At 36.8% G+C, this 26,796-nt stretch overlaps 1 protein-coding gene across 1 annotated transcript in view; it reads right to left on the bottom strand.

Annotated features, from left to right (window-relative positions):
- Nucleotides 1-26,796, bottom strand: part of Atg2 (Autophagy-related 2) — a 142,919-nt gene that overhangs the window by 21,598 nt on the left and 94,525 nt on the right. Inside the window, exons 20-30 of the mRNA XM_083118960.1 lie at nucleotides 24,820-24,989; nucleotides 24,321-24,496; nucleotides 21,697-21,847; nucleotides 20,795-20,994; nucleotides 19,844-20,031; nucleotides 18,487-19,016; nucleotides 17,536-17,756; nucleotides 16,317-16,573; nucleotides 14,647-14,755; nucleotides 9,824-9,955; nucleotides 9,062-9,229 (exon numbers count right to left, since the gene is read on the bottom strand). Coding sequence (XP_082975086.1) covers nucleotides 9,062-9,229; nucleotides 9,824-9,955; nucleotides 14,647-14,755; nucleotides 16,317-16,573; nucleotides 17,536-17,756; nucleotides 18,487-19,016; nucleotides 19,844-20,031; nucleotides 20,795-20,994; nucleotides 21,697-21,847; nucleotides 24,321-24,496; nucleotides 24,820-24,989 — 2,302 coding nt within the window. The remainder of the gene's footprint in view (nucleotides 1-9,061; nucleotides 9,230-9,823; nucleotides 9,956-14,646; nucleotides 14,756-16,316; nucleotides 16,574-17,535; nucleotides 17,757-18,486; nucleotides 19,017-19,843; nucleotides 20,032-20,794; nucleotides 20,995-21,696; nucleotides 21,848-24,320; nucleotides 24,497-24,819; nucleotides 24,990-26,796) is intronic.

The raw sequence follows: 26,796 nt of genomic DNA, 5'->3' as shown, positions 1-26,796 counted from the left end.
TTGCAATTCCCTTTACGAGCGCTCTACCGGTCGCAAGTGGGCCTGATCTAAAAATAGACACCACCACACCACGCTTGAGTGATAAGCAATAGCACTTGACCTCTGTCCTCCCCTCCCCCAAGCGCAAGCGATGACCGCTACTTATGTGCCAGGCTTGTCTTGCCATTGTGATTTTGCTTGCTCTTGAATACGCTACCCTCTCTTTGTGCTTGTGCTATTACGTCTTGGATTTTGATTTTGGATTTCTCTTGGTTTTGATTACGGCTTGTTGACGACTTAAGCTCTTTTTATATTTCGATTTGTTTGTATTTTTGGATTTGATTTTATGAATGATTTTTGATGACCCACACTTTTTATTATGGATTTGTGATTTCAGCAAAATGAGTGGAAAGAGGCTTGATGTTTATAAAGAAGTACAACATCATGCAGGAAGTGGACGAAATGAAAATGACAAAGACAGAGATTGCGGGGTGGCATGGCATCCCGAAGTCGACACTTTTCACGATTCCCAAAATGAGAGATCAAATCGTGAACGCAGTGCAGAAGGAAGGCCACAGGGAAAAAGAGTACTACGTATATACCGTATTTATGCGTATACAGTATAAGGCACACACTGGTTTTTATTCAAGTTCTGCATCTGAAACATTGCTCGTGTGTTCATTGACAGCATGGGAATGCGTAAAGCAGTACTCGATCCACCCTCCTTTTTTTTTTTTTCTACAGCTTGCTTCGAAAATTAGCACACTTTACTGATAACATGTGCAGTGTGATGTCCTTTAAAACTCATTCAACCTCCTGTTTCTCCCTCCCTTCCTTTCCAGCCAGAATGATTGTCAGGAGACTGCTACTGCCCGGCACCAGTGTTTTGTATAGGTGGCAAACATCGCCTGCCCTTATCAACTAATAACCACAATGACTCAATCAGAAGAAAAATGGCATACAGGTATCCAGTGTCGATTAGCCCAACAGCATAAACTGAACCTAAACAAGTTTTGACACTTTCGCATTTCGCAAGTTCACTTTTCATTTTTCTGATAAAATTATGTGTTTTTTGTCTGTTTCACTATCTAGCAATATTTAATGTTTTGATTTGTTAATGCCATTTTTTACATGGTTAACATATATGTACATAATCGTCAAATAAGTTTTTATCATTACAAAATACGAACACTTACACAAAGCAAAAATTTGGAAAAAAATTGAAGTAACGTATTTTTTGTCCCAACTGCAATACAGTGGAACCCCGATTTTACGTTTTTCAGGGGCCTGTAAATAAAAAACGTAAAATGCGGGAAATGTAAAAAGCAGGAAAGCATAAGGGAGGGGTGAAACTCAAGTGTCAGTAAGAAATGACTTCACAATCAACTTTTAGAGGGTATATTGTGTCAAAAATAACTCGACAACAGTAAAGAAATATGGTTATGAACTTCTAAGGGCAAAAGAGCAAGACCTGCTGTGAAAATCAGTGGCAGATTAACGTGACCCACTTTCGAGGGTAGGGACAGTAGATGGCTGCTTCTATCTGCTGCCTATTAGGTTCAATTTATGCTTCTGATTGTGTGGGATCTTCATTTATTGTGTGGGATCTTCATTTAGTCTGTAAACTGGTAATTAGTTGCTAGTTTAGAAGTATCGGGTAATTGGAGGGCGGATGATCATTTATAGTTGGACGTCAAGTATCTTTGTGTCCAGGATTCAGTTCACAGTGGATATATGTAGAATATTTCAGATCCCAGTTTGAGCTGCATGTGTGTCCAGTCCCGATTAGCCCAACAGCACAAAGTGAACTGAAAGCAAGCTTTGTCAAACTTACGCATTTTTAGACGTCATAATAGGATTTTTGAAAGGGTGGAGGAGGGGGATTACGTATACTTTTTTAATAGTCATCCCTCATTTTGCGTCTTTTCCTGCCTTTGATGTCCTTGTCTTTTTTTTTTAGTACTCTGCAAAAGAGGGGTTATGACCCCCCATCAAAGCATCCCCTGGGCATGACACTGATTGTTATTTACGTTGGATTTAGCAGTGTTGGGGAGGGCAAACACCCCTTCCACCAATAGTTTTCCTGTAAATAATGTGTTTTTTTGTCTCCCTCCCCACGTTTAATATTTCGCGATTTATTTTCAGCACGTGAATGGTATAGAGTATATTATTATTAGCATTGTGTGCATTTCCTTCCAGCACTCTTCTGTATGTTCAAGATGTTTATCAAAAGGTAAAACAAGAAAAAAAATAGCTTGTCTTTTAACTCTTCGCTTTGTGTCTGGTGCTCGTGTTTCATAATCTTCAAAAGCAAAACAACCTTTTGCCCGCTGCTCGCTGCCCACAGACACCACTCCGACCGGCAATAACGGGAGGAAGGGGAAGTAAAGACGAACAGGTGGTGCAGCTGCGCAAATGCAGTTGTTGAACAAAAGTCTTATGAGAAGTGTGATCAGTCATTCCTGGTCAAGTTGCAGAAAGAAGGGGGGGGATCACTGTTACTGACATACAAGAAACATTTCCAACGCAGATATAGGCATTAAAAAAAGGAGAGAAACTGACCGAATCCTGCACACCAGTGACGGATTAATGACCTCGTGCTGGTCATTAGGCACCATGCTCTGGCTGCCTATGTCCCCCTATTCTTTGATATCGGCCAACTTGGAGGTGATGTGATCAGCACCTTGCTTGGGTAGCCTTTACTACGGATGGACAATATCGGAAATTTGATATTGCGATATATCGTCAAGAAAATATCATCACAGATGATATGATTCGATATTTTTTTCCGTATACTGATATCGGCAATATATAATCTTCATGATATATATCATCAAATATTGTGATGATATATTGCTGACATGATATATATTGTTAAAATATTGTGATGATATATTGCTGACATGATATATATATCACTAAAATATTGTGACAATATATCACCAACACGATATATATATATCGCTAAAATATTGTGACGATATATCACCAACACAATATTTATCACCAAATATCATGACAATATATCGCCAACACAATATATATTGCCAAAATATTGTGACATTATATCGCCGACATGATATATATATATATCGCCAAAATATTGTGACAATATATTGTCTAGTTGATCACCTGCACGATATTTTTTCAATATCGTGATATATAATCTGGACAGTATATCGCCCAACACTAGCCTTTACCCTCCAGGGTTGCCCCGAGGTACTCATTTATTTGAGGCTAGGTGAACTCCAGAGCCGCTTTATGAGGCAGCTTAGATCATCCACCCTGGAAATCGAACCCGGGTTTCCAATGTGGCAGTCAGATGCCCTACAGACTAGGCGACCACGGCTCCACTGCGAATGAGAAAAAGTAAATAAATATATGCTCTTTTGGCCCAAATAAGCATTTTAATGGTATTCAGACGTGCACTAAATTTTACTGCTCCCAGAGAATATTGCCACACCCCTTGTTTATCTACTCATTTTTCCAGACTCCGTCACTGTACAACACGTGTGTCACATAATCTGCATGAAAGAAACCGTTCTCTGCCCCACGCAGAATAATACATGTGTCCGAACTTTGCCCCATCCCCCAAACAATTGATTTGACAAGAATAATTTCCTGTCAGTGAGTAAAAAATCACTCATCTGCCCATAGAAAAAATAATCACTTTAGCTTATTCACTTTCAGCTTCATTCTGATAAAAAAAACATAGCATTCGTGAAAAAACTTCGGATTAAAAATAATTTACAGTGAAATATAGACTATAACCAATCGTATTTCCTTAGGAATCTAAACGACTTCCCATTAAAGAAGAAGTGGAGTTCTCATTGGGTATCGGATAGCGGAGGCAAACCCTTCTTATATATTTTCCATTCCAACGCTGCAGACAAGAAGAAAGGAAAAGTTCTCACAAACAAACCCCCTTCCCCTTTTCTTTTTTGTTCCCATCAACTAGGAAGGATTCCGTAAGTCTGTGGGGGCAAAGAAGCAAATGGTGATCGGGAGTCCTGTTGTTAATTTTCCACTTGGAGGGGGGAGGGTGAACTTTCGTTTTGTCTGAATTCTAAGGAAAGCTCCATTTAGCAAGAATCGGTCAGCAACAGTGTGCTTGTTGTCTGATAATGAGGCAGAAGAATCGGCCCATTGTATCTTTACGGGAAATGTAAGAAGTGCCGTTTTCCCTTCCTGTCAGTCAAGGAAGGAGAGACAAATGTGAGTTGTGCCCTGCCTCCCCCTCCACTGAACCATGCCTCTTCGCTCCCTTCTCTCACATGAAAGCCTAACATCTGGAAGTTCAAGGTCGTGTGGTCAGCAGAACAGGTTTCTGTGAAATTTTAAGACATCATCATGGCTCGGAAAACATATAAAGCGGGAAATGGGAGTTAGAGCAAACGTAAGATCGGGGTGAACGTCCTATTATTTAACATGGCCTTTTGCCGGGGCCTGACTGGATGAACGTATTAAGCGGGAAAACGTATAATGCGGGAATGTAAAATCGGGGTTTCACTGTAATTGCAGACTCCCAAGTTGTTTGTTTCGTTGTCTATTTTTAGATCAGACCACTTGCGAGCGGAGAGTGCTTGTGAAGGGAATGAGTGCGAATAAAACGAGTGCAAAAACTTTGATACACACAGGGAAAAAAGAGTACAGGTACTACATATATACCGTATTTATGCGTATACAGTATAATATTGCCCGCATTGTTGTCTGTTGCTTGCTAAAACGTAAAGAAAGCTGAAAAACGTAAAGAAAGCTTTCTACTTCACACAGCTGATAAAAGTTCAGTCTTCGACAGTTGCGTTATCTTTGAAATACGGAGGATTTTCACTTCGACCACCTGTTGCTCGAACTTCCTTGTTTTTACGCTGCAGCTGGCGCCAGTGTTTTGTCTAGCATCTGCAAAGCTGTCGCTTGCCGATAACAGAAATGACTCATCCAACGCGAAGGCAAAAGTCATCGTTTTGAATCTCGCAAAGCTGTTTTGATTTGAAGATAACGAAATTCGATCTCCAGAAAGAAAAACAAGAGTTGAAACAAATTCATGTTCTGTGCCTTCTGATAAAAAAAAAAAACTGCAAATTTTATATTGCATTTGACACAAGAATAAACTTCCTGAACACTCAGAGCAGTGTTGGAAGGAAATACACACAATATAATCACCACTTTTCTTCAGGACCATTCATGGGGGGGTGTGCTCAATGTGTAAACTCAGACCAATTCATTTAAGAAGTGCTCAATGTATAAGCATAGACAGATTAAAAATATATATATATATTCAAGGGGAAAACTTTTGGAGGAACGGGTGTTTGACATCCAGAATACTACTAAATCCAACATTAACCTTTTGGATCCAAAGCGTCTCGATCGAGATACCCAACTGTAACCCTCACGGTATAACCAACCAAAGGTTGGGTATACATCCCCAATACATACAGGCAGCACTCCACTCCAACCAAAGTACAAGGCCAATTCAATCCAGGTAAAATTAATGGGAATAGACATTCCCAGATATGTTAAGATTAACAGAAATTAGGCCTAATTAGTAAAAGTATGATAAAACATCAAAATATTAAGTAAATAATAAGCCCCAGACCAAAATTCATTGGTTATCAAAAAGACAACCTTTTGTGGATAAGCAGAATTCAGAGAGCACATGTTGCTTTTCATGCAAATTTTTTATTAATACAGATATTTTCAGGATAACATTTGTGCAAGCACAAATTAACTTGCTTTCCCTGAAAATAACTCCAAGTCACAATTATTAGTACAAATAAACCACAAAAACATCAAAAAATCGATGTTTTTGACAAAAGACAATCGGTCTCACAGCACCAGAGCCATCTGGTGAGTGCCAGTGGAACTAGCCCCGACTAGACTGCCATCTAGTGGATTTCTTTAGGTACTAGATAAAGGCAAGTAACCCAAGGTGCTGTGGACCAATCAGATGGCCTCATGGGCGTGGCTACCAGACAATAGGACTGAGATAGCTTTTATCATGAGAGGAAGCCATCTTGATTTCAATTCGTGTTGATACTTGGTACAGTCACATCGCTCCAAGTTTTGGGCCAGAGTAGGCTAGTGGAGAGAGGAACAATGGAGTGGCCATTGTGTTCCCACATGTGAAATATCTACTAAGTGCTTGGAAATAGTCCTGTAGTGTATAATATGAACGAATTACAGCACTTAAAGTGCCTTAAAGTGCATGGAACCAATATCCATGAAAATTCGGAAATTTTCAAAACCACATGGTGAGGACAATGAGCCTTCAGGAAACCATGATGCTTTGTATCCAAAGACATCCACGATTATTCGGCCCATCCTTTGTGATATAGCTCCCATGTGTGATGAGGTGGAAGCAGAAGATGTAAGTACAATGCTTATGTTACCCATTTGTTGGTTCTATGTGTAAAAACAAAGCTATAAGTTTGAGCAGTGCTTGTATATAGTTAAATGTGATAATTCCCAGAATATTAAATGTGTCTTTCCAACATCTTAATTTGTTAATTCATATTTGGGCGGGTAAGCCCGGGAAGCGTGCTACTCGCTCCGGAATAAATAGGCTGAAAGTCCCTATGATAAACCAGCAATCATTCCTCGGAATGGATGCTGGTCTACTGGGGACATTCTCCATGTTAATGGTCACTGGAGGACAGCGTAGAGCTGCACGGGGATAGGTGTGTTCAGGTTGCATAGCCAGGTAGTTTCGTAGGTTCAATCAAGCCCAAAGTGGGTGAGAAGGTTAGGTTCATCCATCCTATTATCCGGCAACGTAACCTGGAGGCACGTACCCCTGGACCAGCCGCGTAGACGAAGCCATTCAACTCCTGAATCTATCGTCTGTCTTTTGTCTCGCGGATCGCAACGGTCCCAAGCGTCTCGATCGAGATGCTGTGTCAAGGTCGTAGTTTTTACGTTATAACTTTTCTATTTTTGGCTAGAATTTCGATTTTTTTTTATATATTGTTCCTAACACATGTATTTAACAGAAATGTTTCTTGCACCTTTTTTTTTCTTCATGAAAATGGAGGTGAAAAGGTGGGAAAAGGGACTTCTCTTTTCAAGGAAAAATATAAATTTCAAACATTTCAACAATTTTTAAAAATAATTTTTGGGGGTTTTCTCCCTTCCCCCTCCATATATACGCCAAATTTGCATAAATTTTGCATTTTGTGCATTTTGACATTTTTTCGGGGGGGCGGGGGAAACACCATTTTTTTAGGAAAAGTATTTTTGAGGGGATTTCCCCCCTTTTCCTCTCCATACGTACGCCGAATGTGCATAAATTATATATCGTCTGAATCTGTGATTCATTCTGCGTACAACGGTATATCTTTCATATCTCTAGGGCATTTAGTTTCTGAGCTATAGTCATTTCAAGGTACCGCCGCATTTTGAAGCTTGAATCAGTGGCGTGCCGACCATTCCTTTTTGGGATGTACAACTCAATTACATTGGTCATATGATAATAATGCAAATATTTTTGTGTTCCTTACATGCCAGCGGTAATTTCTATGTGCATTTTGAACTTTTCATATCCTTTTTTTCGAGGGGCGGGGGGGGGGGAGCAAAACTCCATTTTAAAAAAAGTATTTTCAGGGGATTTCCCCCCTTTCCCCCTCCATATATACGCCGAATTTGCATAAATTTCATATAGTCTGAATCTCTGGTTCATTCCGCGTACAACGGTATATCACTCATCTCTCTAGGGCAATTAGTCTCCGATCTACACTCATTTAATTGAAACTCTGCATTTTGCTCAAAATCGGCTCGGGACCGAGAGGCTTACTTGTGAAAATGGCCTTGGGACTCAAAAGGTTAAATCATCGATTAACGTGCGAGTAAATAATGATCTCCCATTTTGATATCTGAAAATGCGCAGGTTTCATAAAGCTTGTTTTGAGTTCATTTTATGCTTTTGGGCTAATCGGGACTAAATATACAGTTTTACTTTAGTGAAATCCAATTCCAAACCCAAATGATTATCGAGTGCGACACTGTTCAATGTGTCCTAGAATACGCATTGGGTGCAAACAGATCGCAAGTTGCATGTATCCTTTTTCAGGCTGTATTACAATGTAAGTTGAGGAAGAGTTTGGACTGCTCCCTGGAATGGGGGAGGGGTGAATTAGAAGTTGGTTGAAGCAAAGAAAACGTGACTTTTTTACGATGTATTTTACACAGCCGAACTAGAACGAAATTTACAGCGCAACTTTTTTTTTTTTGTCTGGTGCCTAGAAAGATTGTGTTGTTTCTCCCGAAAGATCTTATCTTACCAGTTAATCTTGTAACAGACAATGTTCTAGTTAGTAGACCCGTATTAAATCCAACATTAATTCTGCCCGATTATCTCCTGACTTTTGCTGGCTCCAGTGTCACAGGTGTCAAGTTATTCGAGTGTCGCTTGCAATAAGCAAGAGATTGTTTTCCTTTCCGTAGGTCTCAGTTCAAACAGGTTTCCAATGAACTATTGTATTGTAAGAATTTCATGGAAGAGCAACGACTGTGCACAATGAAAAGCAGTTCTATTTTACTTCTCACAATGCGTGGCCTGTGCATAACAGGTTGTATAACTACCAGGATAAATTATTACCGTCTCCTAGGAATCCTTGTGTCCGTTTGAGCTTCGCTTAAGCTGAAAATTGGTGCAAATTCCAATAACGACCCCTTCGAAATAACGACCCTTTTCCTGGGAACTGTAAAAGGTTGTTGTATCGAGAGTTGACTGTATGTATTTTGCTTTTTTTTTTTATTTATTTGAAACAAATGATGCCAAATTTCAGGGGAGGGATCAACTTGTGATGCCTATAGCTGTACGTATGCACTGCTTAGTGTTTGACTCACTGGTTCTTTAAACATCTGAAATTCTGAGTGCAAATTGTATATTGAATATTGTATATTGCTGGTAAAATTTCAATCTATACTTCAAGCTCCCATCAGACAAAAATGTGAAATAATGTGTATATAAACATTTATATCTGTTGTCCAGAGTATTGATACCAGTGGGAAATGAAAAACATAGTGACTAACCATGGCATGAATTCAGTCCTAATTCATATATACATTTAAACTTAATTCATACCATGTGCGCATGTGACTGCTTGGGCCTTGCCTCAGATGAGTACTGATAGAGGAATTTGTTAATTTCTGAAGAAGCGAGTCGATCCCTTATCTCTACATCATTTATCAAGAGCACTTGACGTGAAGCTTCTGTTGTATTTTCTGGATATACTTCATGCTGGAATCTCACCTGGAAAGAAAAAAATATGTTCATTCATATGTCTGATTTATGGCAACATTCCCAGGATATGGAATTGTTCTGTAACTGTAATGAAAAACTCAAGTATCAAGTTCAAAAGTAACTGATGGTTCCTTGCTTGGTTTTGATGCAAAGTTTTCACTTTTCTGATGCTGTTTTAGGTTACAAACCAATTATCTTGAAATCTGAGCATTACAAACTGTTGGGAATGAACAAATTCAGTCAAATCAAATTAATTATGTAAATACCATTACCAGTACAAAACAGTTGAAATATTCTCTACAAGAGAACAACCCTCTTGTGTTTGATGCTACAAATGCAGAAAACCTGTAGTTTATCTACAAAAAATGATAAGGATGAAATGATGATTAATGAAATTGATGAAGGAACATTCTCCCAAATGAACGCCTATGTCCCGGAGCCTTCAACAGCAAAATTATGAACCTACCACTCAAACTGATCAGGAACGGAGGCAGCCTTTCTGTACTTGTGATACAGAATAATATAACTTTGTCATCTCAACGATCATTATAAAAAAACAATCGCACCAATCTGTTTCAAATTGCACCAGATGTGACTACTTACTTTATTTAATTGCAGCTCTACACGGATGTCGTGCTGGCGACCAGGTCCACCTTGAATCTGCCAAGAGTTAGGAGAATTCATCAACACCGGCTGAGGACTGCTACGCACTGGACTTTGACAAGTAAACTTCACCTATGAAAATATGAAATATAACTCTCAAATTCAGGAGTAAGTAGTTATGCTAAACATTGATTTCATTTATTTTAATTTGCTTTTCTGCCATTTTTGATGAGGGCTAATTATTCCTAAAAATGTTTTAAATTCTTCATGTAATTTTACTGAGGATGACTAGTGATAAAATAAACTAGTGTCATAAACTAATAGAAATAAGAAATCAGGCTAGACTTAGGTGGTTAAATAACTCTGATGATACAGATCTAAGCAATTATAATATAATAAAATGAGAAGTTAACCGAACGCTTAGAAGTAAAACCAGAGATTACTTGTAAGCAAAATTAACGAAATTGAAACAAACAGCAAAACCAAAAATATCAGAGAGATATATATAAAGGTGTAAATGAATTTAGAAAGGGGTGGCAACCTAAAGTAAACTTGATAAAAGATAAAGACGGTGATTTTCTAGCTGACCCAAGCGATATTCTAAATAGATGGAACTACTTTAATGACCTTCTAAATGTTCATGTAGGAAATAAATCAGAAGTAAATGAAGTGCACACAGCAGAACCTTTAGTTCCAGAACCTAACTTGACTGAAGTTGAAGATGCTATTAAAAGGCTAAAGAATAACAAAGCACCTGGCATAGATTTAATACCAGCTGAGTTAATTAAATATGGTGGAAATTCGTTAATATGTCAAATTCATAAATTAATTTGTTTAATATGTCATAAAGAAGAAATCCCTCAACAGTGGAAAGAATCCATAATTGATAAAATGAACTGCAATAATTACCGTGGAATTTCTCTACTCTCAACAACATACAAAATATTATCTAACATTCTTTTAACAAGACTAACCCCATATGCTAATGAAATTATAGGTGATTATCAATGTGGATTTAAACGTAACAGATCAACTACAGATCATATTTTTCATATTAGACAGACACTTGAAAAAAAGTGGGAATATAATCAAAATGTCAATCAGCTATTCCTTGATTTCAAAAAAGCATATGATTCGGTCAAAAGAGATAAATTATATAATATATTAGTCGAGTTTGGAATACCTAATAAGCTTGTTAGTATGACAAAAATATGCACCAGTGAAACAGAAAGTAAAATTCGTGTGGGTATTAATGTGTCTGACAAATTTACAATTCATGATGGGTTAAAACAAGGAGATGCATTATCTCCATTGCTCTTTAATTTTGCCTTAGAATATGCTGTTAGGAAGGTAAAAGAAACTAACGAAGGACTAGAATTAAATGGTGTGACTCCAAGAATAATGCTAAAATATTTTTCAAAACTGCTAAAGAGATAGGTTTGGAAGTTAACAAAGAGAAAACTAAATATATGCTTACAGGCCGGAACCAAGTGTTAGGTAATAATCAAAATCTAATTATTGATAACAACTCGTTTGAACCAGTTTCCAAATTCAAATACTCAGGAGTAATATTAACATGTGAAAATTATATTATAGAGGAAATAAAAAGTAGGCTGGATTCAGGAAATGCACGTTACTTCTCTCTTCATAAACTGTCTTCTCGTTAAATATCTAAGAAACTAAAAGTTAAAATATACAAAACAGTAATTTTGCCTGTAGTATTGTATGGGTGTGAAACTTGGTCCCTTAAATTGAAAGAGGAACATAAATTGAGAGTATTTGAAAATAAGATCCTTACGAAAACATTTGGACCTAAAAGGGATGAGTGGAGAAGGTTACATAATTTGGAACTACATAATTTATATTCATGTCCAGATATTATTAGAGTGATTAAATCAAGAAGACTTAGGTGGGCAGGTCATGTGGCACGAATGGGAGAGGAAAGAGGAGTTTACAGGATTCTTGTTGGGAAACCTGATGGTAAGAAACCTGTAGGAAGGCCAAGACGAAGATGGAGGGACAACGTTGAGATGGACCTAAGGGAAATCTGTAGGGATGGAAAAGAGTATATAGAACTTGCTCTAGATAGGAACAGATGGAAGGCCTGTGTTGCTGCAGCCATGAACCTTCGGGTTTAAGAAGGCTAGAGAGTTAATTAGTTATAATAATAATAATAATAATAAATCGCCTTTCTTGAGAGGGCGTGTTTCGTGTTGATTCAGGTGCCAGAGCCTAGTTAGTCTGCAAAATGCAGTCCCAGTTGTACTATGTGGAAGAGAGGTTGAAAATTGGGTGCCTTTCAAAAGGGGTTACCCTTTACTCCCTTTATGCTACACAATTACATAACAAATCAGGGTTCTGAACTCATGGGATTATCATATGCAACAACAGAAATTAATACAACCATTAATTTCCCATGGCACGCTGCTAGTTGTAAGTGGATAAGTTCTAATACTGATCTAAGCAAGGTAAAAGGTAAAAGTAAAAGGTAAAGTGCAAGGTAAAGTGCTCCCCTGTGCATAGCACCATGCCATGAAGGCGTATAGGGGGTGTGGGGGTAATGCCCCACACTTTCTTGATCCGGTCGTGAGTGGGGATGATGTGATCAGCATCACGCCCCTGACCACCTTTACCCCCCCCCCCAGGGTTTCCCCCAGGTACCCATGTTATTCGACGCTGGGTGGGCACCGGGGCCGCTTCCATCGTTAGAAAAGTTCCCGGATTTGAACCAGCCGGGGATCGAACCCGGGACCTTTAGCATGGTAGTCAGACGCGTTACCGACTGAGCCACCGCGACCACCTGATCTAAGCAAGAAAGTAAATAATAGACACTCAATGAAATCAACATGATGTAAATAACACATAAGAAAATCGAACTATTAATGCCATAAAAACATTAAATTGAGTATAGTGAAGCATAAGAACAAAAAAACAATACACTTCTTAGTCAAGAAGAATGCTTTATGAGTAGAGGCATGCATATTTCGTTTTTGTGTAAAACATGAAATGTGAAATAACACATTGTCATGTTTCTGAAAGGTGTGAGGGGTATTTTCCTACACTGTTTTGTCACGGAATAATGCGAAATGAACTGCAAAATGCAAAATAGACTCCTAAACATGAAATTTAAGAGTTTATTTACCGATGCGACACTTTCTGAAGTCAGAATTATCCTGTGAGTTATGCAAGTCATAGAAAATTGATTAATTCTGCTGTAAATATTTGAGAAGCAAAAATGGACCCCTTTAAACAGAAATAAACTTAATATTCTAGAAACGACATAAATGTGCTATTAGAAGAGATATGTTTATTTTGTGAAGAAAGTGCAGTTCTCAAATCAAATTTGGGATTATATTCAAGTTTTTAAAACCAAAATGTCATATATACACCTCTTTTTCACTGCTATAACAGCGAAATTTTATTTGATTTACCGCTTTTGAACCGGAAATTAACTCTGTTCTTGTACCAAAAGTTTGCTCTTTTATTTACCAAAAATATGTGCCTCTATTTATCAGTGTAGAACAGAGCATATGAGAAAAGGTCAATCGATATCAATTGGTCCAAAAATAAAATATTGGTTGCCTGACATAATAAGTTGGTTAAAAGCAAGCCATATTTATATATATATATATACATATAAACAAACCTCTATCTTATACATCTTCTTATTTATAATGGTTAATAATGGGGTTACTATGCCAGTCACATGATGTAACTATTAAATACAATAATTTTAATTATATGCTGGTTTATTAAAATGCAAATATTTATTTGGAACTACTAACATAAATTTGGCTTTTTTGACCAATTTATCCCTGTTGTAACTTTGTTATCAATGGAATATCAAACTCAATTTTTTAACAGGTACCCCTCAAACAGTACTCTTTATCTTGTCAATATCAAATCTTTACCAGGTCCCCACCAGAGATATTGAGATTCAAATTTTGGGAAGAAAAAAATTTCAAAGAGATATATCTAAAAGAGGAAGCCAGTACCAGACTTCAAATATTTTCTGTTCAAACTTTGGATGCAGATCTTTTCTCTAAAAAAAAACAACTTCTAGCCCTGATATTATATATTACTTTCCTGCTTAAAAAAAATCTAAACATTGATTTTTTATCCAAATATAATATCAGTTTTGGCCCTAGATTTCAGCTATTTGCACTCAAGAGGACATAAAATGTAGCTTGAAATGTAATGAAAACAATGTATTTTACCCCAGCTTTCTATCATTTTTCTTAGCTGAGTTATAAATTTATCACAACTGGCTGCACTGTCTGCAAAGGCCAAAACATTCCAGAAGCCATGAAACAAAAATGGTCACAATTTTTAAATTAACTCAAATAAAAAAGAAATAATGCCTGTTTTGAAGTACCGTTGCATAGGGGTTACAACAACAACAACATTTCTTTTTAATGGTCAAGCAACCAGGCCTTGCTATGATTGATTTGTTGTTTTAAGTCCACTTTATGCAAAGAAAGGCTAATCGGGACTGGACCTACAGGTTAAAGTAGGATCTGAACCACTATGTGCCTCCACCGGGTATTGAAACCAGGACCCCTTGAATACAAGGTGACGACGCTACCACTGCACCATCGGGGAGGCCACCAAGGCCTTGCTATGAATTGTCCCAAAAGAAAAAAAAATGCTCTGAAATCAGAAACTAAATACAACATTACATTTCATAAATAATATACAGGATTGATGAATACATGAAACTAAATGATGAAACTGAAGAATAGTCTTCATATGATGGATGTCAGCCGAGTGTTGGGCTTGAATAATGTTAAGTTTGTAAAACCATTATGTAAAGAAGTACATACCTCTTGTGGACTAGACTTGGAAAATGTTACAATATCCAGAGAATGCATATTGTAATTTGGATAACCATAAGGACCATTACTGAAAGGAACTGCTTGTGCTGAAGTAATCCTGTAAAGCAAAAAAATTGGCAAAATCAGAAACTGCATTTCAGGTTGACAAAAATGCAATTTTCAGATACATGTAACGCAGTGAAATATATAAAACATGCAGGTGAACAAATATTTACCATATTCACAACCTCTACTCTTCTGGGCAATCTCTTTTTTCTGTTTTTGGTTAACTTGGTTTTCAGTGTTCTGGAAAGCATTTTTACAAGGACTCAGCAACACTTTCCAAAAAAAAATTGCTTTCCAGAAAAATTCCTCTTCACACTGTCATATTTGACTGGAAAAATCTGCATATATATCCTTAATCTCCTTTTCAAAGCCCATATCATATCTTTCTTTCTATTTTGGTTATTTTACATCACTTTTGTACCTCTTGGGTTAATTGCAATTATTAAGATAAACTTACTAATTGGATGAAGAGGCAAACACAATGACACATCCATACTTTACCTACATTTCAAACCTAGGACATCTAGCTTTGTATCACATTTATACTCACCACTCTGCCACTAAGGATGGAGACATCAACATGGCTTATTCTGGAATAGGTGTATTAACATTTGCAGACAACAGTGATTGGGAAACATGGTGGTGTAGTTTCATGAATCAAAATAATGGCCACAAACTCCAGTGGCAGGCAAGGATGGCACTATTAAGAACAGCATGCTACGAAAATGATACCTTACAACTGTCTCGACGATGCTACAAAAATATCAGTTTTCTAAAATCGCAACCACTGTATGCAAGTTTATTCCAGTATTTGTGTGAAGACATGGGAAGAATTCACACATCCTTGTTACTTCACCCAGAATTGGGATGGTTGTCTCAAGGAAAAATGTCAGTGAGGATGCTGAAACTCAATGATCAAGTGCATTGTTCCCTCACTGGCCACCATTTTTACATTAGTGAGAACAGCTGAGTTACATACTGTCATTATTTGGATTTGCACATCTAGCTGACATGTTCAAAAAAACTGATGGCTATTCTAGGTCTCCAAGGAGACCATGCTACTGGCTACAGTTTCCACAGGCCCATGACAAAATTGGACATTTCATGAGAAAGATGGAGTTCTCAACTGTTTGTTTTCTAAACTCCAAACGTTCCATCACTCAGAATATCCACCAGATGCAGAACCAAGTGGGTACGAAATTTCCACTAAGTTCTGCAAAGTCAGAAAGTGAATGACACTTGCTAATATTGAGTGCACCTCTGTTGGAAAGTTTGCATCTTGGCTGGCGGGAGTTCCAACAAGTCACCTGAGGGGCAATGACAAATTAGGTGTGATAAATACCCCAGGAAAATCAAGGATCATGGGAGATTGCCAGACATGCCAGATTATCAATGCATGCAGCGGAGATCATTAGGTGATACTGAAAGGCAGCAATTTGTTGTCCAAAGATAAAATGTCCCAACGTAGAATCTATCTTCATTTACTACCCTATACCCTAGCATGACTCAATCACAAAAGAATACTAATTAATTTATCCCATCCTAAAAATACACAATTAGCAAAAGACTATTGAAGGAAGATGAGAGAGAGAGAGAAAGAAAAAGACTCTTACCCATCAGTGCCGTGCTTATCTTCAATCTTCACTTGCTTCTTGTTCTGGTGTTTAGGCGTCACAATGGCAAAATCCTGTCCCCCATACATGTGCCAGATAACAGTCATCTCCCGCAAAGTGTAACATAATACAGGTAGGGGGAAATGCTTGGGAGCTTTCAGAAGATCTGTCTTACCCAAAGGAACAGTGAAATGATTGTCTACCACTCGAATTGGTTCTTGAGTTAAAATTCTGATCTCTGGTTCACCACTTTGTGGCTGTAACAGAAAAATAAAGAGATGCTTTTAATTTTCAAGTAAACAGCAATAAATTCAGATAGATGTTAGGAAGATACAAATATTAATAGGGTGCATAATGATAACTAACACTACACTAAACCAATACAAAACAGCCAACAATTTAGTCAAAATCAAAATTATGATACATCATCCTTTCACATTTTACTTCACTTATTTGTTCATAAAGACAGAACTGTGGAAATAAGTAAATTAAAATGAACAATAAACACTTGGCAGGATTCTCAAATAAACATGATTACTACTTGTCTACTAGTAAAGACTTCTACATGGATAAGCTCTCTATGAAGCAATTGGAGCATAATGAAAGCAAGCAATGTCTACTGGATTTAATTCAGTCAGCAAGAGAAAATTCTCACCTGACAAAATCTGAAAATAGAATTAAGAGCTATTGCTTCAGCTCTACTTTGTTTCCGGAAATGATGTTTGCTTATGTGTGGACAAGCATTAACAATCATATTTCATCATAAATAAATTCCCAAAATAATAAAAAAAATCCTTAAAAATTACCCAAAAACTGTTAAAAAATGAGCTATCCCTCAAAAATGACAAAAATGAAAAAGCAAATTGCCTTTATTTATCCGGTTATTTCATTATACACATTTTTATATATTTGGGCAATCCTTCAAGCTTTTCAAAAGAAAGATGCAAAATCATCCAATGTCATGCACTAGTAACCATCATTCAACAAATTATGAAATAACAAGGAGAGAATTTTTATCTATGCTGAGCTGAAATTATGACATTAGAACTAAAAATGAGGCACTTCTAGTTTCACTGTTTGGTGAGGGTATGAGAAAATATAAGTCAATTGACAAGTAATATGTGCAATAAAAAATAACATAAAAATACACACACCGAATATAACAATGTAACTATATTTAATACTACTAGTTCTATTCTGCTTAGTGTTTACAACCCACCATAATTCCACTACCAGGATCGTCTTCCAAAATACAGAATTCCTCATCAGTGTTATCGACTGAATCCTCTGTACAACACTCTATATCGGTTCGGGAGATATCGTTTCGGCATAAATCTTGGTTCTCTGGTTGAGATTTTGCAGCATTAATAATAGGGTGGTTCTCATCAGGGAAGAAGAAAACCTCAACTCCTCGCTGCTTGCCACTCCATCCTGGTGATGCTAAAAAATAGGAAAATCTATTTTCGGATGACTATAGTGTATGTGTTACACTGATAAAAACTGCACATTTTGTTAAATAATTGGTTGAGAATCATGTTGGCGAGTTGCACAGAGACAGCATTGAAACATGATAATATGAAACAAATTTTGGACTAATAGGGACTGAGCAGTATAAAATTTAACAATAACATTAATTGATATCATATTAACCTAATATGTAAACATCTTATGAGGAAACTGAATGAGTAAGTCAAATCCTTAATTAATGGATATGGCTATTAGCTGATGTCTTCAAGAAGGAACTGCATAGTTTAATCTTTAGAGGATGGTGCCTCTCCTGCATGTATAGCCTCCCAGGATCGGAATTTTCAAACTTCATGCAAAAAAAAAAAAAAAGTCATATAGAGATGAAATCATTTTCCCCCCCTTTTTATTTTTTTCTACAACAGGACTTTTAGCGAAGGTGAAATTTATACATTGTACCGTCAAATAACAAGCCATACACACGAAGGGTTGTAGAACTAAATGAAGAAGAAGCTAAAATTTCATGCTGGTCCATCCCTAATACCATCAATGAACTTCACCTAATGCAGTCCATCGCGTTATCTGTATCTTCATCCATATCCCCCTCCTCACCGTTTCTACAATTGCTCAAAATACAGTCTACAATTTAAAAACAGGTACTTAATATGCAGTCCCTTGTTTACTTAAAGTATACAATAATACTCACAACATCTTTTGTTCGCTTTGCTACCATTGGTCTCCTTCATGGCTTCCTCCATCATGTCATGCACATGATCCACTTGGGACTTTGACAAATTGGCAACATTGTTTATATTATCCACCATGTCTGTCATGTGTAAGGCTTCATTTACATCACTATTCACTTCATCCATAAAGCTGTGACCTAGGAGGTCACCATCCGAAGCAAAGTAAGTCAATAACTCAGTCAAGGCCTTCGCGGAATCTGAACAAGTCCTTATATGAAGGACATTATTGGATGCCCTGAGGTCCACTTTTGGACTTTGAGGTTCCTTGCTTTCACAAAGCCTCAACGACAGTTCGAAAAGACCAAGATCTATCACACTAACGTAATTCTTCTTTAAATCCACGCTTTTGGCATTCATTTTGTCTGATATGAAGAGAGCTGCATCTTCGGCTATGAATCGTAGCACAGATGTACTGGTCTGGGCTGCAATGTTACTCGATATGCTGAAACTACCAACAGTGATCATAGACGTAAGTGGTAAGTACAATGGTCTGAAAAGAGAGGATGAAATGTCAGTAATGCAAAATGAAAGTCATAGCACAGAACACCTATACGAATTGCAGGTGATAATTCATTAATAAGATATAATATGCCAAACCATTTGAGGGAAAAATATAGTTAGATATGTAAAAGTGTAAAAGTAAAAAAAAAAGGTAGGATAAGTAGAAAAGAATGCAGACTGTTTGCCCAATAGCATACTAGAGAAGAGGCAAGGCAATGTGAGAGGAGGTAGGGAAAGGAAGTGAGGAGAAGATAAGAGAGGAGAGAAGATAAATGAAGTATACAAAAGAGAAAAAAGGAAAGAGAATAGAAGAAAAAAGAAACAAAAATAGAAGAAAGGGAAAAGTAAAGCATGAGGCAAGAAGAGAATAGAAGGTGAAGGAAAGAGAAAAGATGAAATCAGAGGAGAAGGGCAGGGTAGAGAAGGGCTTCCATGTAGCCAAATGGTTAGCGCAGTCATCTTTGGTGTGAGCAATTCTGAAAGCACTGCTGTGAGTTTGAAAATTTAATTGCTGACCCAGCCCTTGAGAGAACAATTATGGACTTGATGAAAAGGAGTAGCAGGTTTCTGTCTAAAAAGTCTAAAAACAACAGCAGTGTCGTATTTGATGAGTTGACGACACATTGAACAATGAAAAGCTGTTTGACAGATCTTGGATCTGCGTCAACGAGTTTTAGATTTTACAGTAGAAAAGAGATAGTGGGAAGGGAGGAGCAGAAACAAAGAAGGCCACAACTATAACATTTGAGGATGGTACAAAAAAACCAATAGCAAGCAGCACTTTTAGAAGTACAATCACATGGAAATATAACCTACCTGTAATCTACTGCACAGTCCCACAGATGAAGATGGAGCTCAGTTATTACTCCAGGTGGCACATAACCAGGTACAGGATAATCCAATACATCGAAAAAGTCAACCAACTGAGTGAACCAACTGTGGCTGTTGGAGCACATTCGATGTCTTAGTGTAGCACTGCGGATTGCTGTTGCCACTTGAAATGTCTGCAAATAATTGAGTGTAGTAAGTAACATATATATTACTTCTTAGTAGGGATGGATCGATACCGATAAAGTACCGATATAAAATTTACTGATACCGATAACCGATATTCTACCAATCCGATATAAAATTAGAAATGGTCCTTGAAGAACCTGGAAGGTTCATTGACCTCCGTAATAAATTGTTTCAAGGTGACTGCAGTGCAAAAGAAGTTGCATATTTAGACATTTACTTTTTTAGAAAGTAGAGCATGAAGATTATCCATAAAAATTTCAACAAAATGGCAGAATTTTGCACTAATTTATCAGATATTTATTGATATATAGGATCGGTAAAATACATGGATGCATATTATTGTGACTTTCTCATGTGTTATGAGTTTATACAGATCTTAACAAATGACTTTAATGCTCATTAAGGAGTAATATGCAAAGTAGGAGTTACAAGTGAAAGTAATTTTCCCGTTATGTTTCATAAACACACTCTACTCAACGAGCATTAACCTTTGTACAGTGATTAGAACTCACAAAGTTACTTGCCGGACCCTGTGGCTGAGTGGTTAGCACATCGCGGTGCGACACCAAGGGTCCCAGGTTCGAATCCTGCTCGGGCTTGGTTGTTTGTGAATGTTCATTCATCAATTTCATAATTTCATCACTCATGCCCATTTTCGCAAATTAGCCAAGAGGCACAAAACGCAAAGTAAAATAAACTAAATCAATCAATCAATCACAAAGTTACTCAAGATATCAAGTAAAATTTTACCTTTAAACGAGTCTTATCATCCACATTAATTTTTATGGCCACGGATAACATGTCCAAACTGTTGCCTCCAGCCCCTACTGGGCCAGTGCTGGTAACAGCTGCTCCAGGGTCAGATTTGAAGATGGTGGGCTCCCCATGGGCAGAGGGGCATGACGTGAGTGGAAGATTATACATATCAAGAGGAGAAGAAGTGACTGAACCTGAAAGATGGTATGAGTATTCAGATAATCAATTAATGATTAGAAATGTCCTGGAGTAAACATGCAAAAAATCAGAGAGACTAGTATCTTAAAGTATATCTAAATGTGTATTTTCTTTCTCCCTCTCTCCTTCCTCAGGCAGAGTAAAACACACGGGCCAATTTTATTGCAGGTAACTTTATTACTCACACATTAATCTTCACTTCTTCAATGCAAAATTTCAGATCCACTTGCAGATCCTTCTTCAGGGAATCCCAGGAATCAAAAAATTAAAGCAAAATGACTTAAAATAGCTAAACGTAGATGTATAAGAAAACAAGATTGTGCAGAATGTATTCTTATTTTTACAAGCTTAAGCTTTTAAAAAACATTATATTTTAAAGTTTTAGTTCCTGGTATTCACTGAAGGAGGATTCACAAATGGATGCAAAACATTTAACTGGAGAAGTGAAGGTTAACCATTTATAAGCATAAAAAATAAATCTTTTTACAAAAAAAAAAAAAAAATGGAGAGAGAAAGAGAGAGAGACAGCAAAACATACACACACATACATAAAACCTTACATGGATAGTCAGTAGTGACAAAACATTGCCACAATAATAAAAACACTTTAATACTAACATGTACTGTATTATTTTGTAAATATAGATGAACTGATTAAACAATATACCTCTTCAAGAGAAATAGTTCGATCAACATACCGTTGTGATTAAAGGATGCCCTGTTTGCTTGAATGCAGACAAAACCCAAATCAGGATTCCCTTTGTATCCAGACACGCAGAACAAATTGCCTTCCTCAAAAGTTATTTGCAATGTCCCATGCTGGCCAGGAATCACGTTGCTTGCCGTATCCTGTAATACAAAATCTTTCATTACATTCTAATTAATTCATGCACATATGTTAAGGCTGAACAAAAAGTAATCAGAAGGTATCGGTTTGAATTTTCGTCATCAATAACAGCAGATATTTTTCCAGAGTGCAAGTAACACTCTGCCGACCAACACTTTCAAGGGAGTCCAAATATTTTGCAAATTTCATAAAAAGCTCAGTTTTAATTAATCTCATGGCAACAGTGTGTGGCAGAAGTGCATTCTACAGTTAAGTGGTGGTTATTGTATTTCGTAAGAGACTCTGGGGATATTGTGGTATTTAAATTCACAGCTCAAACACAGTTAAAATCCACTTCTTGGGGGGAAGAAAAAAGTCATTCACAGAAAGTTGTTGATTGACATTCTATCAAATCTAAAACAAATTAAGTGCACAGCTGATTAATTGTTGCCCTTAATTATTGGCTGCTTCATTACATGTTACTCTGGATTATTTTCAAATTCTTTGTTGTTAGTTTTTGGAATTTTCTATGAATGAAACAAGTTCTTTTCTAGCACTACACTACACAAACATTCAACTCACATGGCATGCTGTGCCAGAAAAGGTAGACAAGTATTCTATTTATTAGAATACAATTCATAAGAAGGGAAGAACCTAGTTTCCACATGAAACTTTATTGCGCACAACAACGAAAAAGAGCAAGGATAAAATGGAGAAACAAAACTGAGTGTTCCACTTTGACAAAAAAAAAATCAGGCAAGAAGTTAGTTTTATCTTCACCTTATGCTCAGATGGGCTAATTGGCATTGGAGCTACATTTTGAAGTGGGGTCTGAACCACTGGCACATGCATAATTTTTCTTTCGGGAGAGGCTGTAATTGTAAAGGTGGATAGTACGTAGCTTTGTTCTAGTGTGGCGAGATATATAATAAAATAGTTTGCATATTTCTAGCTTTTCACTCTATTGAAATTGTACTCAAAGACAAAAATGGTAATCTGGGCTCATTTTAATGAGGGTTTGCATTTACACTTGTCATTTTATTCAAGTTCTTAACGGGATTTAATTTGAAAAATTTGATTTTTTTAAAATTTAGGGAAAGGCTGAAGCCCCATCAGCTGGCCCCTGCACATGCCAGTGGTCTGAACCATTGTACAAGTGCCTTCACTGGCAACTGAACCTTGGTCCCCTTGATTACAAGGTGATAACATAAGTCACTATGTCATTGGGAAGGTCCTAATTCTAATGGCAGAAAGTGTGAACCAGAATAAAGAGCAGCTCTGAAATGTATGAATCCAGTGCATTTGGCCAAGCATCACATGCGCAAAGGATTTCTGCCCCTTCTGCATCACCAGAGGCACCAGTCATCATGTTTAGGAATTTTGGTTTGCTTGAAGTTTATGGCACTTGCACAGATCAATGTTTGTCCCAAGTACAATTCTGAAGTAAAACAAACATGGTCTTGTGTGTCCATCATGAAATGTGGCAAGAAGCTTGGAGAAATGGCATGTTGCTACTGCTGACTAGTAAACATATTCGGGGCAAGGTAATGTGATGAGGAAATACATCCAATAGGCTAGTGTGCAGTTACAAATTCAACCAATGATAGTACAGTATAGAGAACTTGATAAAAAAAAGTTGACTTAATGTGTGTACAAGATTCAGCTGCATCATAAGTGAAGATAAATGAATGAATAATAATAATAATGAATGGCACTGAAAAAATTTGTGTAAATAATATTGGCTACAATTAATGTAGTATCACAGCGGAACTCATGATGGTGAAGTGTACTAGATAGGAATAAAAAAAGTTTTGTATGCCACTAGTAAGTTATGATAAGTTCGGACTGGAAAATAATTCTGTTAATCAATGTCTAAGTCAAGGTCGTCCACGGGGAGGGAGAAACTGGGGCAATTGCCCTTCCCTCAATTTCAGATTTTACATTGGTAAATAGGGCTTTCAATTTAATGATCTAAAAATAACCTTAAAAAATTATTTAAAATTTACCTATAAAGTTTGATATTAAAATATATGCATGCTTTTTTATAAATTATAAAAATTACTTATGCAACTTTGAGAGAAGTAAAATGCACCAAACAGTGAAGGAGTAAAATGCAGTTAAGCAAAGCTGTAAAGCAGGCTTAAAATGCAATAATAACTGTAAATGTCTAAAAATTACCAATAAGCAAAAAATATATATATAATAATTGTATATTACTATTGTGCAAGAATATTACTATTGTAAAAGAATACTACTATGTATTGATTATATTATGACCAGTACTACTTAATTTTATGTCAATCACCTCATCCCCTACAACATTTTCTGGCCACACCCATATCCAAAATGAGCATTCTACTGCCTGTGATACAAAATGCAGATGCACTTCATCTAAGTACGATCATAAGTATGAAATTACTTTATATCTAATAATCAACATAATTGTAAACTATGAGAACCATTTCTACAAAATGATCTTGGAATTGTCTTTCTTACCCTCACAGGTGCAAAAAGGGTAAACAGTCCTTGGTTAATAGCAATAGTGACTGTCACACGACTCTGGCCATCCACTTCCTCCTTTAACTCTGCTTGTTGCTTCCTTTTGTGACGTTGCGCATGTGCATACACTGAATAGTAGACTCCATCTGTACTCTCAGAATCTGAATCTGATTCTAAGATTGGTAAAAAAAAAAACAACAACATAATTTCAACATAAAAATTATCATAATTAAATTTACTGCTTTGGTAAAGCACAAGGCTTCAAGAAACCCCTCTTAACAAAACCTAAAGAATAAGCAGCTAAAAACAGGATAGTCTTGAAGTAGAAATATCCCATTTTAGTAGTATGTAAAAATTGAATAAAACCTAACCAATGGCAACAAAGTATCACCTATTGTGCAAAATTAATGGTTAATAGAGCAACTGCAATAGTTTTGAACTTGCATAACTCAGTTATACAGTAATGTAAATGTATTTTTTCAGCAAAGGAACTCACCATACTGAGTGCCAGATTTGCATGTACTAAAAGAAAGATTATGGCTCTCATGCAGCCCCATGGTTGTCAAATCGATTCCAGCATGGCCCTTGACACCATACATGTCCGTAGTAGATAAATTCTTAGGTTTTGGAGCAGCTGGTTCCCACAGAAATAAATCTGTGTTGATTCTGAAAATGTGGGAAAAAAATATATAATATAATACATTCAAACATGTAGTATTATAACATTAAAATTCTGATAATCTTCACTAGCAAATGTAATCTTGAAAATTTTACCTACAGTTTTCACATTGCAATTATGTAAGCAAATTTTGTATTTCTGCAATTAAAAACAAAAACACAAAATAAATTTACTACAGACCAATACAGCACTGGCACTGTAATCTTCATACTGTGCCAAAATGTATTATATTTTTGGTTGCGTTGAGGGCTGTGCCAATACCAATGCTCCTGTACTGGAAAGTACCAGTTGAAATTTAATCACCGATAAGAGCTGATACTTTTACTGAGTTTGTGTGTCTCGCAGAATCCACAAAAATGACTCGTGGCAAAATGCATAATTTCATTATTTTCTTGCAACAACATTGCAAAGAGAATTTAATTTTGTGATTAAAAATCATGATACTGGGCCAACATTGAAATTTTGGGCTTGCCTAAAAGGATCAAGCCTGTGGCTACTTGTGCGAGGGCAAATCAAAAAGTCTTTGCGCCTAATTTTCTTCTAGCTTGTTGTAAGTGTTATTACAAAAGCGAGATATACGAACGATGTAGTAGGCTTTTTTTGGAATGGCCCTATTGTAACTTCCGATTTCTTCCATGGCACGGCACTGTTATCAGTTGGCAAAGATGGCCGGAGTGTGCAGGAAGTCCATGCCATACGATCAGCAAAGTGTTATTAGTTTTCTATGGTGCAAAGGACAAACAGCCACAGATATCCACGTGGAAATGGAGCCAGTGTATGGGGACAGGTGTTTATCAGTGCGAAGTGTGCAGTGGTGGTGCAAGGAGTTTGAAAATGTACAGGAAAATGTGGAGGAAAATGAGCGATTGTTCCTCGCGGACACCAAATTGCCAAACTTCAGTCATGGGGGTGGGAGATTATGGAGCATCCCCATACAGCCCAGACCTAGCACTCAGTAATTACCATCTTTTTGGTCCAGTGAAGAAGTTCCTGACAGGACAGGACACCGAAGTGCAGAACGTTGTTCATTGTTGGTTCCGTGATCAGCCAGCCACCTTCTATGCAACGGGCATTGCGAAACTTGTGGTACGGTGGGACAGGTGTGGTGGAAAAATAGCTAAAAGTACGTAAAAGATCGTGTATATCTTGTTTTTCTTTTATGGTTTGGAATATGGCAGTAAATAATTAGGTGCAAAGACTTTTTGATTTGCCCTCATAATATAATATGATGATATTCCCAATTCTAAAAAAAATCAACCTAATTATCAATCATTAGGGGCATGCATATTTCGTTTTTGACGAAAAAACGAAATTTGAAAAAACACATTGTAGTGTTAATTTTTCATGTTTTTGAAAGGTGTGAGGTGCATTTTGTGACCATATTTTGTCACGAAATAATGCGAAATGAACTGCAAAAAGCGAAATTAACTCTTAAACACGAAATTCAGGGTTTATTCACCGACGCGACACCTTCAGAGGTCTGAATTATCCTGAGAGTTATGCAATTCCCGGAAAATTGATTAATTCTACTGTTAATATAGGAGAAGCAACAATGGACTCCATTACACAGAAATAAACTTAATACTCTGATAACTACATAAATGTGCTATTAGAAGTGAAATGTTAATTCTGTGGAATAAGTGTAGTTTTTAAATCAAATTTAGGATTATTTTTACAATTTTAAAACCAATATGTCTTTTTATATACCACTTTTCATCCATTTTTTCACCGCTATAACACCGATATTTTATTTTATTTACCGCTTTTGAACCCAAAATTGACCCAGTTTTTGTA

The sequence above is a fragment of the Lepisma saccharinum genome, chromosome 3 (genome assembly GCF_977018435.1).
Source record: "Lepisma saccharinum chromosome 3, izLepSacc3.1, whole genome shotgun sequence".
NCBI lineage: Eukaryota > Metazoa > Arthropoda > Insecta > Zygentoma > Lepismatidae > Lepisma > Lepisma saccharinum.
The sequence above is the reverse complement of the archived record's forward strand: the minus strand, read 5'-3'. Positions and strand labels throughout refer to the sequence as shown.